This window comes from Barbus barbus, assembly GCF_936440315.1.
Source record: "Barbus barbus genome assembly, chromosome: 9".
Lineage (NCBI taxonomy): Eukaryota > Metazoa > Chordata > Actinopteri > Cypriniformes > Cyprinidae > Barbus > Barbus barbus.
The window spans coordinates 1915088-1930343 of record NC_136737.1 but is presented as its reverse complement, the minus strand read 5'-3'; the positions used below and the strand labels follow the sequence as shown (position 1 = coordinate 1930343).

Below are 15256 nucleotides of genomic sequence, written 5' to 3'. Positions count from 1 at the left end.
ACTCATAGAAATTATTCTATGTGAGTGTGTGTGTGAGTCGTTCTATCCTATACGTTGTGTCAATTGATGATTTATGACCTGATTTATGATCTGATTTATGATCCCAGTCAGCGTTGATTGACAGGTTATCATATGTCAGATGTGTACATGGGTAGATTTTATGACCTGATTTATGGGTATGTGACCCCCTCTGTCACCCTGACTGTTACGTCACGGGGGTCCTTTCACTCCTGACTGACATGACAGTAGTGTGTGTATATCAAAGATCAAAACAGATGTTGGATTTGACTTTTGATGGATTTCTGAGTGGATTTATGATGTTTTTATCTCTCACCTGTGCCATGAGGGTTTTTATGGTGTTCCTTCCTGGTCGTTTTTTCACACCTAAAGACTCTACCTACATCCTGAAATGCTGTTTTAAATAGTGCGGGTAGAATATAGTAATTAAAACACAGAAGACATTCTGAACTCTCCTGTTGCAATGGCTGCTGCTGCTCCAAAAACTCCTAAAACCACTAGAAGAGTGATGTGTATTTCACCAAGAGGACCTGTTGAAATGAGAAAGGAACTGACTTTTGCACCAAGAAAAAAAACAAGGAGTTAGTTTGACAAAGTTTCTCCATGACGATGTGAATATGATGACCCGTAATTTCTCAATGTCTGGTGATCAAGTTAGGAGATATGTGTTTGAAAAAGTGATGCGGGTTGTGAAGCTCTATGCTACAGATATCTAAGACAATTTTACAACGCAGGAACCCTGTCTGATTTTCCCTGCCAAAGACTGGTGGTTATTCTACAACTATGTCTGGAGAGATTTGAATGACTGCGTTGATGATCCTTTGTACATTGCGGAGTGGAATGGTATAGTTCCTGACACAAGATTTTGTGTGGTTGGAGATCACAGTGTAAAGTTACCGGATGACTGTGTTTACATTTTCTGCTGCAATGACAAAACAAAGATCTGTGAGCGTGTGTGGTCTATTCCTGAATCTGAACACTACATGCACAATAACATGAAGTTTCTGTTTCAGTGGAAAGATGTTCATATAATTGACAATGTTTTTACATGTATTGACAAGATGTTCAGATGGTGTGATATGGTGTGAGATCACACAGATGGTGTGAGATCACTAAAAATTATGTTAAAGAGGTGTGTGAACTTGCAAGTACGATGTCAGACACTGTAATATGCTCTGGTCCGCTCCCTGCTTACCGTGGTGATGAGATACATAGCAGACTGTCATCACTCAATGGTTGGATGTCTAAGTGGTGCCCGCAGAATAACATAGGTTTCATAGACAATTGGACGAGTTTTTAGGGCAGACCTGACCTGTTGAAAAGAGATGGTGTTCATCCCTCCTGGGGTGGTGCCGCTCTTCTCTCTAGAAATATGGCACATAGTCTTAGAGTTTGTACTTGACTAACTGGGGCCCAGGTCAGGAAGCAGACAGATTGGCTAAACCGACCGTCTGCTAGCCGCCTCACGTCACAGAAGTCAGTTAATTCTCAGCACATAGAGACTCCTTCACCTAGATATCACACTATAGAGACTGTGTCTGTTCCCCGAACTAGAAAATACAGAAAACGTCCAAAACAAATTAAGAGTAACAATTTAATTGATGTTCAACAAATAAAAAATGTTTACAATACAGAGAAACAATTGATAAAGCTTGGCTAAACGGGACTAAACGGATCTCTGTGCAGCTGGATCCTGGACTTCCTGACAGGCAGATGTCAGGTGGTCAGAATGGGCAACAACACTTCATCCCCGCTGACCCTCAAAACTGGTGCTCCTCAGGGCTGCGTCCTCAGCCCACTCCTGTACTCCCTGTACACACATGACTGTACAGCAACACACAGCTCCAACGTCATCGTCAAATTTGCTGACGACACAACGGTGATAGGCCTGATCACTGACAACGATGAGACGGCCTACAGAGAGGAGGTGAGAACCCTGACTAAATGGTGTCAAGAGAAGCACCTCTCACTCAACATCGACAAGACCAAGGAGCTGGTGGTGGATTTCAGGAGACAGAGCAGAGAACACACACCCATCACCATCAACATGACACCTGTGGAGCGAGTAAACAGCTTCAAATTCCTCGGTGTTCACATCACTGAGGATCTCACATGGTCCGCTCACACAGATGCAGTGCTGAAGAAGACACACCAACGCCTCTTCTTCCTGAGACGGCTGAGGAAGTTTGGAATGAGCCCCAGCATCCTCAGATCATTCTACACCTGCACTGTGGAGAGCATCCTGACCGGCTGCATCACCGCCTGGTTTGGAAACAGCACTGCTGGCAACCGCAAAGCTCTGCAAACGGTCATGCGAACTGCCCGTCACATTGTTGGAGGTGAGCTTCCCTCCCTCCAGGACATCTACACCAGGCGGTGTATAAAGAAAGCCCGGAGGATCATCAATGACTCCAGCCACCCGTCCCACAGACTGCTCTCTCTGCTGCCCTCAGGAAGACGTCTCCGCAGCATCCGATCCCGCACTAGCCGACTGAGGGATAGCTTTTTTCCTCAGGCTATCAGGCTAATGAACAGTCAAAACTAATACACCCTACAGCACACTCCCACTTTACAATATACCACGCACTGCACTTTAATTCCATACAGTTCAAACTGGACTACCAGTACACTACTGCACAAATACAACAATGTTTTTGCCAGCACTGGATACCATCCAATGCAGATCCATGACATTTGCACATCCGTTTTATATATAATCTGCTGCACCTTCGCATATTTCTGTGTGTATATAACGTAGAATGTGTACTGCATACTGTGTATAATGTTGTATCGGTAACTGTATGTCTGTCTAATAGTACACTGTGTGTACTGAGTATATGTATGTGTATATTACACATTGTCATCTGTATAAGTCTGTACGTATGTATGGTAATGTCTATATGTAAATTGTTTCTGCACTGTCTGGAGCACGCTCTCAAGAATTTCACTCACGAAGGCACATGTGCTGTGGTGATGTGACAATAAAAGTGATTTGATTTGATTTGATTTGAAGACGCTATGGGAACACCATACCAACGCTGCCAGACTGACAAGTCCCTGTCTGGTGTCAGGCTGAGAGGACGGACGAGCCCGGAGTGGCTCTGATGTCGAGATTATAGAACCTGGCAAACGTCAGGGGCGTGGACCATCCCGCAGCGTTGCAGATGTCTTGGACTGAGACACCTGCCCAGAAGGCCTTGGAGGCCGCCACACCTCGGGTCGAGTGCGCTCTGACTCCCAGCGGCGGGGGACGCTCAGAGGCCTCATACGCCAGATTGATGGCGTCCACAATCCACCTACTAAGAGTGGGCTTCGAAGCCGGAAGACCCCTCTTAGGCGGACTAAAGCACACGAGCAATTGGTCCGACTTCCTCCACAGGGCAGCTCTGTGGATGTATGCGTCCAGTGCTCGCACTGGACACATACAGTTGTGCCTTTCCTGGTTGGGCTCCCTGAAGGGAGGAGGACAGAAGGCCTGGAGTACGACTGGCTGTGGTACGACCGTCGGAACCTTCGGTACGTACCCCGCACGGGGGTAGAGAAAGACTTTCGCCGAACCGGGCGCAAAGTCAATGTACGAAGGGGCCACAGACAGGGCCTGAAGGTCACTCACCCTCCTCAGAGTGGTGATAGCCAACAAGAAGACGGTCTTGATGGTGAGGAGTCTATCTGTTAACTCCCCGAGAGGCTCAAAAGGTGCTTTGCACAGAGCCTCTAGTACCACAGCCAGGTCCCACGTGGGGACACGGGGTCGTACAGGCGGCCTCAGCCTCAGCGCACCGCGGAGGAAACATGTAACCAGGGGGTGTCTGCCCACTGACTGGCCACCAATAAGGGCGTGGTACAACGAGATAGCTGCCACGTAGACCTTAATAGTGGAGTGGGTTAACCCTGCGGAGAAACGGGCCTGCAGGAACTCCAGAACTGCGCGAACCGGGCAGTTGACTGGGTCGAGCTGGCGGTCCCCGCACCAAGAAGTGAAGAGTTTCCACTTCAAGGCGTACAGTTTCCTCGTGGAGGGAGCTCTGGATTGGAGGAGGGTCTCGGTTGACCTTGGTTGACAGACCGGAAGCTATGAGTTGCGCCCCCTCAGGGGCCATACCCACAGCTTCCACATCTCCGGGCGGGGGTGCACAAAGGTGCCCCCGGCCTGTGAGAGGAGATCGCTCCTGATCGGCACCGGCCACGGGGCGCCGTCGAGGAGCGAAATCAGGTCCGAGAACCATACTCGGCCCGGCCAGAATGGCGCTACTAACAGTAGGCTTACCGCGTCCCGGCGCACTCTCGCCAAAACTCCCGGGAGCAGAGCGATCGGGGGAAAGGCGTACAGACAGAGCCTCGGCCACGTCTGTACCATAGCGTCCAGCCCCAGAGGAGCTGGAGGAGCTAGAGAGAACCAGAGGGGGCATTGCGCTGACTCTCGAGTGGCGAAGAGGTCCACCTGTGCCTGGCCAAAAACCTTCCAAATCTGCTTAACCACCTCGGGGTGAAGCATCCATTGCCCGGCCTTGGCCCCTGTCTCGACAGAACGTCTGCTCCCACATTGCAATACCCAGGAATGTGCACAGCTCTCAGTGATAGGAGCTTGCCCTGGGACCACACAAGGATCTGGTGTGCCAGCTTGTACAAGGGGCGCGACCGCAGACCTCCTTGGTGGTTGATGTAAGAGACCACTGCCGTGCTGTCGGTGCGCACCAGCACGTGGTGACCTCTTAGGTCCGGGAGGAAGTGCTTGAGAGCACGGAACACAGCTAGGATCTCTAGCCAGTTGATATGCCACGTGAGGTGGCGACCACTCCACAGACCGCGGGCAGGGTGGCCACTCATGACCGCACCCCAACCGGTGAGGGAAGCGTCCGTCGCTAGCGAGACGCGGCGACAAGGAGCTCCCAGCACCGGGTCCTGAGACAAGAACCAGGGTTTCCTCCACATGTCTAAGGCACGGATGCAGCGCCGTGACACTTTGACAGCGCGGAGCGAGTCTCCCCTCATTGAGACCCCCCTGTTCTTGAGCCACCACTGTAGGGGCCTCATGTACAGCAGGCCAGAAGGAATCACGCTGGACGCAGCTGCCATGAGCCCGAGCAGTCTCTGAAACTGCTTGACAGTGAATGGCTGGCCCTCTCGCACTCTCTTGACTGCCGTGAGGATCGACTCGATCCGAGCAGGCGATAATCGCGCCTGCATTGTGGTCGAATCCCACACTACGCCTAGATAAGTGGTTCTCTGAGCTATAGAAAGCACACTCTTCTTGGTGTTTAGTCTTAACCCCAAGTCTTTCATGTGGGCGAGAACGACATCTCGATGCCGAACTGCCAACCGCTCCGATTGAGCGAGAATCAACCACTCGTCGATATAGTTTAGTATGCGGATGCCCTGCAGTCGCAACGGGACCAGAGCCACATCCACACACTTGGTGAAAGTGCGGGGTGAGAGTGCTAGGCCGAAGGGAAGAACCCGATACTGGTACGCTTTGCCCCTGAAAGCGAAACTCAGGAACTTTCTGTGAGCAGGAAGTATGGACACATGGAAATAGGCATCTTTGAGGTCTATCGTAACAAACCAGTCCTCGGACCTGATTTGAGACACGATCTGATTGACCGTCAACATCTTGAACTTCAGCAATCTGACTGAGCGGTTCAAGAGACGCAAATCCAGTATGGGCCTCAGCCCCCCATCCTTCTTTGGAACAATGAAGTACTGGCTGTAGAAGCCGGTGTGGACTTTGTGAGGTGGAACCAACTCGATGGCTTCCTTTCTCAGCAAAGTACCGACTTCCTGTTCCAAGACCAGAGCCTGCTCGGGGCGGACCGTAGTCACGCAAACCCCGTTGAACCGCGGAGGTGGCCCATCGAACTGGATGGAATCAGCCTCCACCATCCGCAGCACCCAAAGAGACACATTCGGCAGCCGCTGCCAAGCTGCCAAACGACCTACTAAGGGAATCAGTCTCTCGAGACTGACCTCTGGTGTCAGAGAAGCGGCCAGACCTCTGCCTCTCTGCTGCCACCAAAGCTGACATGGAGCAGCCGATAGCACGGGCCGACTCCTTGGTGGCGCGGAGAGCCAAATCGGCGGTCCTCCTGAGCTCTAGAATATCATCAGCTCTAATATCCCCGAACTCATCTAACTCCTTCAGTAGTTCAGCCTGATACGCCTGCAACACTGCCATAGTGTGCAGACACGCACCAGCCTGTCCTGCTGCCGTATACCCCCTGCCCACTAATAATGATGTGGTGCGCAGAGGCTTAGTGGGCAGAGTGGGAGCCTTCAAGGACGACGCCGTGGAAGGAGACAGATAGCTCACAAGCGTCTGTTCGATCAGAAGCGTGAACGAACGGGCGGGATGAATATGGTTTAACCCACGATCTCGACACCTCGGTGTGGAGATCGGGGAAAAACGGAAGGCTCCTGCGTAGAGGTGGTGGCCGCGAGCGCAGAAAGCGCTCGTCCAGCAAGCTGGACTGCGGCACAGTTGCTTTCTCAGGGGGCCAACTGATGTCGAGCTTGGCCACTGCCCGAGTCACCACCTCTAACAACTCCTCATATTGGGGCGAGAGGGGTCGGCGAAACCTCATCAGCGCTCGCCACGTCAACCTCCTCGGAGGAAGAGAGACGAAGCGCTGAGTCCTCATCTCGGGGGGAAGGAACCGCTTCCCCGAGAGACGGGACACCAGATCTGGCGGATACGGGAGGAGATAGGGACATGCCCGTCTCACTCCCGCCAGCCAGATCAGCCTGTGAGCCCCACGAGTGCAGCCGCCGCTCTGCCTCGGCAGCAGCGGGGCCAGCACCGCGCGGGGAGCTCACGAAGGCTCCCTCCTCAAAGAGAGCCCTCCGGGTGCGGAGTGTGCGCAGCGAGAGCCGCTCACAGTGCGGGCAATCGGCTCCCTCGGGAGCACGTGCTTATATACTTCCTGGTCGTGACGTCACCCCGCCCGTGACGCCTCGCCCTTCCATTGGACTAGTTGTAGACGATATTCAGAGTGCCGGTTACGCTGATGGCGTTCCCATAGCGTCTTCGGATGCAACTCGACGTTCCTGGAAGGGAACACCCTTTTAGTGGTTGCTTTGCTGCAGGCATAAGTGACCCACAGCGTGCAGTACACATTGCAACTCTGTGTTGCATCATAACAGCATTAACAACGTCGCAACACGCGACCACACTTTACACATAACAATAGTAATAATAAACAAAAACATACAAATAGACATACCTGTAGAATGAAATAAAACACCCTTTTAGTGGTTGCTTTGCTGCAGGCATAAGTGACCTAAAGAAAATGTAAAATAAAATGAACATCATGGCCTTGCTAACGAGAGTTCACAACCGGCCAAATAACTTATAAAATATATGTTCATAGTCAAATAAAATGGTCAAAATATTACCCTAACTAAATCATAAACATCAAATACTTGAAAACTCAACTTATTTTTCCTTATAATCGAATATATATAACTAAATTGAGACGGAGCATAAGCATACCCACCCACAGCGTGCAGTACACATTGCAACTGCTGTGTTGCGTCATCTCCTGTCTTACCGAACATTTTATCTGCCTGCAGTTCTCACACAAACCACACGAGGGCACCAGTACAACATGAAATTAACCGTTGCTGAATTCATAAGAATTCACAATAAAACTAAATAAAATCCTAACTCTGTTACACTCACCCCCACTGAATTCTGGTGAATTAACCTGTTAATGTTCACCAGAGCAACCTCGCACTGAAGCGTTTTTCCCCCACTAGTTTAATGTTTATGAATGAATTTAACGTGAAAGAATATCGTTATTCTTGACAAACTATATATCATTCTGACGGTCTAAGCCTCAAGCATCGACGACAGATCGCTGTTTTCCGATGGAAAGCTTATAAGGAATGTATTTGCTACATTTGTGTAAGCAGTACACATCAACAGAGGCAGAATAAAAAAGCCGTACGTACCAGATTCATTGTAATAACGAGCCACAAACGCGGCCCCTGCTGAAATCCCAGTTTAGTTAGAGAGGTAAGGGTCCACAGAACAACATCCCAGCGAGCACTTTTAGTCCAGCGAAACAATAACTAGGGATGTCCCGATACAACGTTTTGACTTCCGATACGATACGATATTGCAGCCTTCAGTACTAACCGATACCGATACAAATCCGATACAGTAATCAGCACAAATCATGAATACTTCTACCTATTTCGTTGTGTGTAATGTATGAACGGCTAGATCAAACTGAGAACAAAAGTCAGCAACAGTAAGTATGGAAAAAAAATTATCAATTTATTAACTATTGGTTGCATAGATGTGAACCTTTTACATAAGAATATATAAAAAATAAAGAATAAATATCAAGACCCTTAAAAATATCTTAATTGAATAAACAAAAATATATTTTTTAAAGTGCAAAATACTAATTAAAGGTCACTTCAGTTATTTATTTTTTACCGTCAGCAAATGGTAGGAACAGCTGAGAGCAGGAACATAAGAAAAAAAAATATTGTTAATTGACCAACTGCTAAGGGTTGAGTGTCCAAAGTTTAAATTTCACACACACTGCCCATAAAGAATGAGATCGTTGCATTTACTATCCACAAAAAATAGTGCAAACAAAATAAATATAACTCTAATACAGGGCAGAAAACAAATACCTAACTAAAAGGATGACTACACCTTCTACTCCTCCAACTCAACTTTCTGCAGTCCGAGCATGATGGGGAGATTTTTTTTTAAGAAGATAAGCATTTCTGCATGCTGAGCAGTGAGTCTGCTCTTATGCTCCTCAACAATAATTGATGCTGTGCTAAAGAGCCTTTCGCTCTCAACACTTGTTCAGGGAGCACAAAGGAACTTAGCTGCTGTGGCGACCAGGGTGGCGAGTCGAACTTGGTTGGCTCTAAAGGATTGTTCTTACGTTCAATAGGAGCCTCGCAGAGGTAGCTCTTCATTTCAAAGATTGCCCCTTGGGTGATGTGCTCAGAAGGAGTTGTTGCTGTGATGCTCTCATCCAGTATTTCATCGAAGATGCTGCCAAGGGTGCTGCTTGCGCCTTCCATCCGTGGAGTCTTTTTTACTGGCTCAGACACAGTTTCATCAGATGGCGGCGTGGTCTTCAGCTCTTCCTCTACTTTCAACACTGCATCCTTTAATGCAGCCTTTGCATGTCGAAGGGTTTCCACATTTGTGAAGTACCTGGTGTAAATATAAAATGTCACATTTTACTGATTTACACACCCAGTCCAAACACATTTGTGCTTGCAAAAAGAAACAGTTACAAAAAGTCATAATAATGTAAACCATGGTTGTGTAACCAGATTAATAATTTCATATCACTATGGGTGTCATTTTTATTCATTACAATTTCTTCATCAGTCCTATGGTCATAAACAATAGCAATATATGTTAATTGTAAAACAATATTATTTTTTTTGGTATCTGCGCTTGCAGCTGTCACGAATCCTGGCCATGCACTTCCACTCATTCACCACCAGAGGTCACCCGTTCACCACATGGACTTTCACACTACACAGCACATTGGACTCCATTTCCCATCATGCATTGCACTGACGACACACAGCTGGCACCAATCTCTCATTACCCTGATTGCACTGCCCATCTCACAATCACCATCACACACACCATATAAGCCTGGGCCTTGCTCTTGCTCAGAGCCGAGTATTGTTAGCCTAGTCTACCTTACAAAGCGTTTCCCTGTTTCCGTAGTTAGTTTTCCCGTGTCTTGATTCCTGCCCGTGTTCCTGGATTATTCTCTCTGCCTTGCCCTTTCTGGATTCTGTACGCCGATCGTCGACCCTCGCTTGTTCCACGGATTACTCTGTCTTGCCTCTGCCATACCTGTTTGCTGTCTCCTGACCCTGCCTGTCTTGACCATGTTTTATAATAAAGCCTTGCGAATGGATCCGCACGTCTCACGTCTCGTCAGCCCTGTTACAGAATACTCGGCCAAACAAGGATCCAGCAGCTTTTCTAAAGAACCCTGGCCAGGTATGGATCTATTCGACCGGCTGCTCGACCTTCGACAAGGGAATTCACCCATTGAGGAGTACGTCTCACAATTCTGTGAGTTATCAAACGGCATCCCGTTTGACGAGACCGTTTTAAAAAACATTTTCCGCCTCGGTGTAAATGAGGCCATTAAGTCTTGGCTACCTGAGGGAAAATTTAACTGCAGCCTGAAGGATTACATGGACTATGCTTTACTGTGTGCTGAATCTTCGTTCACTGTGGGTATCGTGGAAGAGGAATGCAACACCTCGTCTGTGACTAAAATGGAGGCCGCAGCAGAGCCCATTTACAAGATGGCAGCCACAGTTGATCGTCACGAGTCAAGCCAAGCCACAGTTGATCGTCACGAGTCAAGCCAAGCCACAGTTGATCGTCACGAGTCAAGCCAAGCCACAGTTGATCGTCACGAGTCAAGCCAAGCCACAGTTGATCGTCACGAGTCAAGCCAAGCCACAGTTGATCGTCACGAGTCAAGCCAAGCCACAGTTGATCGTCACGAGTCAAGCCAAGCCACAGTTGATCGTCACGAGTCAAGCCAGGCCACAGTTGATCGTCACGAGTCACACCACGACTCAGCTCCTCAGCTAGAGTCTGCTCACGTCAAGCCAGAGTCTGCTCACGTCAAGCCAGAGTCTGCTCACGTCAAGCCAGAGTCTGCTCACGTCAAGCCAGAGTCTGCTCACGTCAAGCCAGAGTCTGCTCACGCCTCGGCTCCTCAGCCAGAGTCTGCTCACGCCTCGGCTCCTCAGCCAGAGTCTGCTCACGCCTCGGCTCCTCAGCCAGAGTCTGCTCACGCCTCGGCTCCTCAGCCAGAGTCTGCTCACGTCTCCGCTGTCAAGCCAGAGTCACACCACGTCACAGTGCTCCAGCCAGAGTCTGTCACACCCAAGGATTTAAGGTCAGTCCTTCAAGTTCCCTGTCTGATATCCAGTGTGATGGATCCACCACTGATGTCGGTGCGAGTTGCTGGCATTCCCAGGGCCTCAACCCTGTCTGTTGCAGAGACCGTTCCCCTGACCTCAGTACTTCCCGTTATGGCAGTTGCCATTTTGAGTGTGTGGGCTGCACACTGTGCTCCTGAGGCCTCTCCTGTCCACGAGTCTGCTCCTGAGGCCTCTTCAGTCCACGAGTCTGCCCCAGAACCTCCAGAGGAGGCAGCTTCCGCTGCAGAACCTCCCGAGGTGGTGGCGCCCACTCATGAACTCGCTGTCTGCCCTGTCACGGCCACGGAGGCCGTCCCTGAACTCACTGTCTACCCTGTCACGGCCACGGAGGCCGTTCCTGAACTCACGGTCTGCCTTGTCACGGCCACGGAGGCCGTTCCTGACCTCATGGTCTGCCCTGTCACGGCCACGGAGGCCGTTCTTGAACTCCCTGTCTGCCCTGTCACGGCCATGGAGGCCGTTCCTGAACTCACTGTCTGCCCTGTCACGGCCATGGAGACCGTTCCTGAACTCACTGTCTGCCCGGTCACGGCCATGGAGACCGTTTCTGAACTCACTGTCTGCCCTGTCACGGTCATGAAGGCCGCCCCTGAACTCACTGTCTGTCCTGTCACGGCTAAAGAGGCCGTCTGTGAGCTCTCGCCCTGTCCTGTCACGGCTAAAGAGGCCGTCTGTGAGCTCTCGCCCTGTCCTGTCACGGCTAAAGAGGCCGTCTGTGAGCTCTCGCCCTGTCCTGTCACGGCTAAAGAGGCCGTCTGTGAGCTCTCGCCCTGCCCTGCCACAGCCATAGAGACCGTCCATGAACTCTCGACCTGCTCGGTCACGGCTCCTGTGACCATGGGGACTCTCTCTGTGGTGTCTGTCTCTGTTCTCCCCAGATCCCTGATCCTGTCATGGCTTCCTGACCAGTCCGCTCTGCCGTGGAGATACTCTGCCCTGTCAACGCCACACTGGTGGGCTCCGGCTCCGTCTACTCCGCCGTGGTGGTCAGTTGTCTGGCTCTGGGGGTCTCCTGCTCCGCCCAGGTGGGCTCTGGTCCCATCCTGCCCTGCAACGAAGACTCTCCCAGTGTTGTCTGTCTCTGCTCTCTCTGTGTTGTCTGTCCTTGTTCTCCCCAGATCCCAGTCTCTGTCATGGGTTCCTGCCCTGTCTGCCTCCCTGTGGTGGTCTTCTGCTCGGGTCTGGTGGTCGTCTGCTCCGCCATGGGGGTCTTCTGCCCGGGTCTGGTGGTCGTCTGCCCCGCCGTGGTGGTCTTCTGCTCGAGTCTGGTGGTCGTCTGCTCCGCCATGGGGGTCTTCTGCCCGGGTCTGGTGGTCATCTGCCCCGCCGTGGTGGTCTTCTGCTCGAGTCTGGTGGTCGTCTGCTCCGCCCTGGTGGGCTCTGGTCCCGTCTGCTCCGCCCTGGTGGGCTCTGGTCCCGTCTGCTCCGCCCTGGTGGGTTCCCGCTCCGTCTACTCCGCCTTGGTGGGCTCTTGCTCTGTCCTGGTCTCCGGTTCCGGTTGGATGTCCTGCTCTGCCCCAATCCCCGGTCTTCCCACTTCCTCAAGAACCTGGCCCTCCGTCCCTCCCCCTGTTCCGCCTCCGCTCCACCGCCCTCCTGGATTATTTGGGAGCGTCTGGAAGCCGCTCCTTGGGGAGGGGCTATGTCACGAATCCTGGCCATGCACTTCCACTCATTCACCACCAGAGGTCACCCGTTCACCACATGGACTTTCACACTACACAGCACATTGGACTCCATTTCCCATCATGCATTGCACTGACGACACACAGCTGGCACCAATCTCTCATTACCCTGATTGCACTGCCCATCTCACAATCACCATCACACACACCATATAAGCCTGGGCCTTGCTCTTGCTCAGAGCCGAGTATTGTTAGCCTAGTCTACCTTACAAAGCGTTTCCCTGTTTCCGTAGTTAGTTTTCCCGTGTCTTGATTCCTGCCCGTGTTCCTGGATTATTCTCTCTGCCTTGCCCTTTCTGGATTCTGTACGCCGATCGTCGACCCTCGCTTGTTCCACGGATTACTCTGTCTTGCCTCTGCCATACCTGTTTGCTGTCTCCTGACCCTGCCTGTCTTGACCATGTTTTATAATAAAGCCTTGCGAATGGATCCGCACGTCTCACGTCTCGTCAGCCCTGTTACAGCAGCATCTTTTTAAAATGAATTTTTAAATCAAATTTCCTTGTTTCTGTTGGTTGAGATTGATCAAGGGTATACATAATTTTAGGTATGAATGTATGATATATGTAATGTGTTTGATATCAGTTTTTTTCTCATAGATCAAATTGTGTAAAATATATGTAACATTTTAGAATAATTTATCTTACTTGTCCTTATACCGTGGATCCAGCAGCGTTGCCACGGCGTAGAGGGGCTCAGATTCCACATCCCTGAAACGTCTGTGGACTGCATCCAGAAGAGTGGCTTTCATGGTTTGGACCCCCTGCTCATCTTCACTTGCTTTACTGAGAAACCGTACCAGTACATGGACTGAGGGGATGACATCAGCTGTGGTGGCGGAGGTGGCACTGACGGTACCTGTTAGTTCTTCAAAGGGGGCCAAAACCTTTGAGGTCTTCTCCAATAGAGCCCACTGGTTCGCGGTTAGAATGGCTGGCAGCGAGTTGTTTTCTTCAGATGAATAAGCCTGTAGTGGCCGTTTTTGATGAATAAGGCTGTCAATCATGTACTTGGTACTGTTCCATCGTGTTTGGACATCCTGCTGGAGACGCTTTGGTGTGACGTTGAGCTCAATTTTCAAGTCTTCAAGGCTCGAGTAAGCCTTGGGGGAATGCTTAAAGTGGCCCACTATTTTTCTCCCGTTGGCTAGTGCATCACTTACAGCTCGCTGTGACAAAAGCCCTTCACGGACTACAAGCTGGAGACTGTGCGCAAAACATCCTAAGATTGGCACACCAAGCTGATCCAATCCCTTTCTCATATTAGCAGCATTATCTCTTAGAACGACATGGACCTTCTTTTTGTCGACTTTCCAGTCACGCAGCATCTCCTCCATGGCATTTGTGATGGCGTTAGCTGTGTGTGAACCTCTGAACTCGCGTGCATGTAAAACTGCTCTCTGCAAAGTAAAGTCAGCGTCTATCCAGTGCGCAGTCAGACTCAATAAAGATAGCGGACAGTTTTCTGAGCTCCAGATGTCAGTGGTGAAGCTAACAGCACTTGCTTTATCCAGATGCATAGCAATACACTCTTTAACTTCTTTATACATCTGGGGTATGGTTTTGTCGACAATGTAGTGGCGGCTGGGCATAACGTAGCGAGGCTCGAGGTGTTCAATTAAGCGTTTAAACCCAATATTACTCACCACCGACAGTGGCTGGTCATCGAGCACAATAAACTGGCATATCTTTTCTGTTAAGGTTAATGCCTTTTTGCTATCTCTTGGGAATTTGTCACGCTTTGCGAGGGTTTCAGGCAGCGTTGGTTGCTTGAGGTTGCTAGAGGATTGTTTCCTTAACTCAGTGGTCTTGCGAAAGTCCTCATGCAGAGTTTTGTGATGCTGCTTCAAATGCGCGATGAGGTTGGACGTATTAAACTTTCCCGGTTCTGTTTCACCACGGGAAACTTGTGCATGACAATTGTTGCACTGAGCCACACTGTCTTTTTCGGACTTTAATGAAAAATACTGCCACACGGCCGACATCGCTCTTTTTCTTTGCTACTTCGCTAGCAAGCAGTGTTGTGATCACGTGGGCTTTGCACGCTGGCTCTGGAGGCTGCTGGATAGAATAGCTGTAACGGAGTTTAGAGCGGAACGGACTGCTTATATCGGAGATTTTCAACGTAGTCCGATATAATCCGATAGAGTTTTTTTGGGCTGATATCGGACCTATTTCCGATATCAATATCGGATCGGGACATCCCTAACAATAACCTTATAATAAGGATGAATATTCCTCTGTTTACGTTTCATTTCTTCGGGAGAGTTATTGTTCGCGTCCGTTATGGAATAAATTACGCTCAAAAACAGCGTCTTGGTAGTGTAAGGTCCACACATTTGGCCCAAAGAAGGTATCCAAATAGTGGATGAAGGGTTCCTGCGTGTTCGGTCTTTCCGGTGTGCAAAGTTCTTCAATTTAAGTTAAACTCTAATCTGACTCCATTTTATTATTTAATCTGACTCCATTTTATTATGACCTCGTATTTAGCTTGAAATACAAATTGATTGCTTGTCTATTTCTAATTAGTATTCTTCTGATATTTGATTATTCTAGTTAACTCTTGACTTTATATTTACTCGTTCATTCGGT

The 15256-nt window shown here is 49.8% G+C and overlaps 1 protein-coding gene across 1 annotated transcript; it reads right to left on the bottom strand.

Moving 5' to 3' along the window:
- Nucleotides 1–8739: 8739 nt before the first annotated feature.
- On the bottom strand, nucleotides 8740–14649 carry LOC306874595 (zinc finger BED domain-containing protein 4-like; the record flags this gene model as incomplete). The annotated part of the gene is made up of 2 exons (XM_079424742.1): nucleotides 8740–9202; nucleotides 13313–14649. The coding sequence occupies 2 exons, from the start codon at nucleotides 14647–14649 to the stop codon at nucleotides 8740–8742; spliced, it is 1800 nt and encodes a 599-aa protein (XP_079280868.1).
- Between the last annotated feature and the right edge of the window lie 607 nt (nucleotides 14650–15256).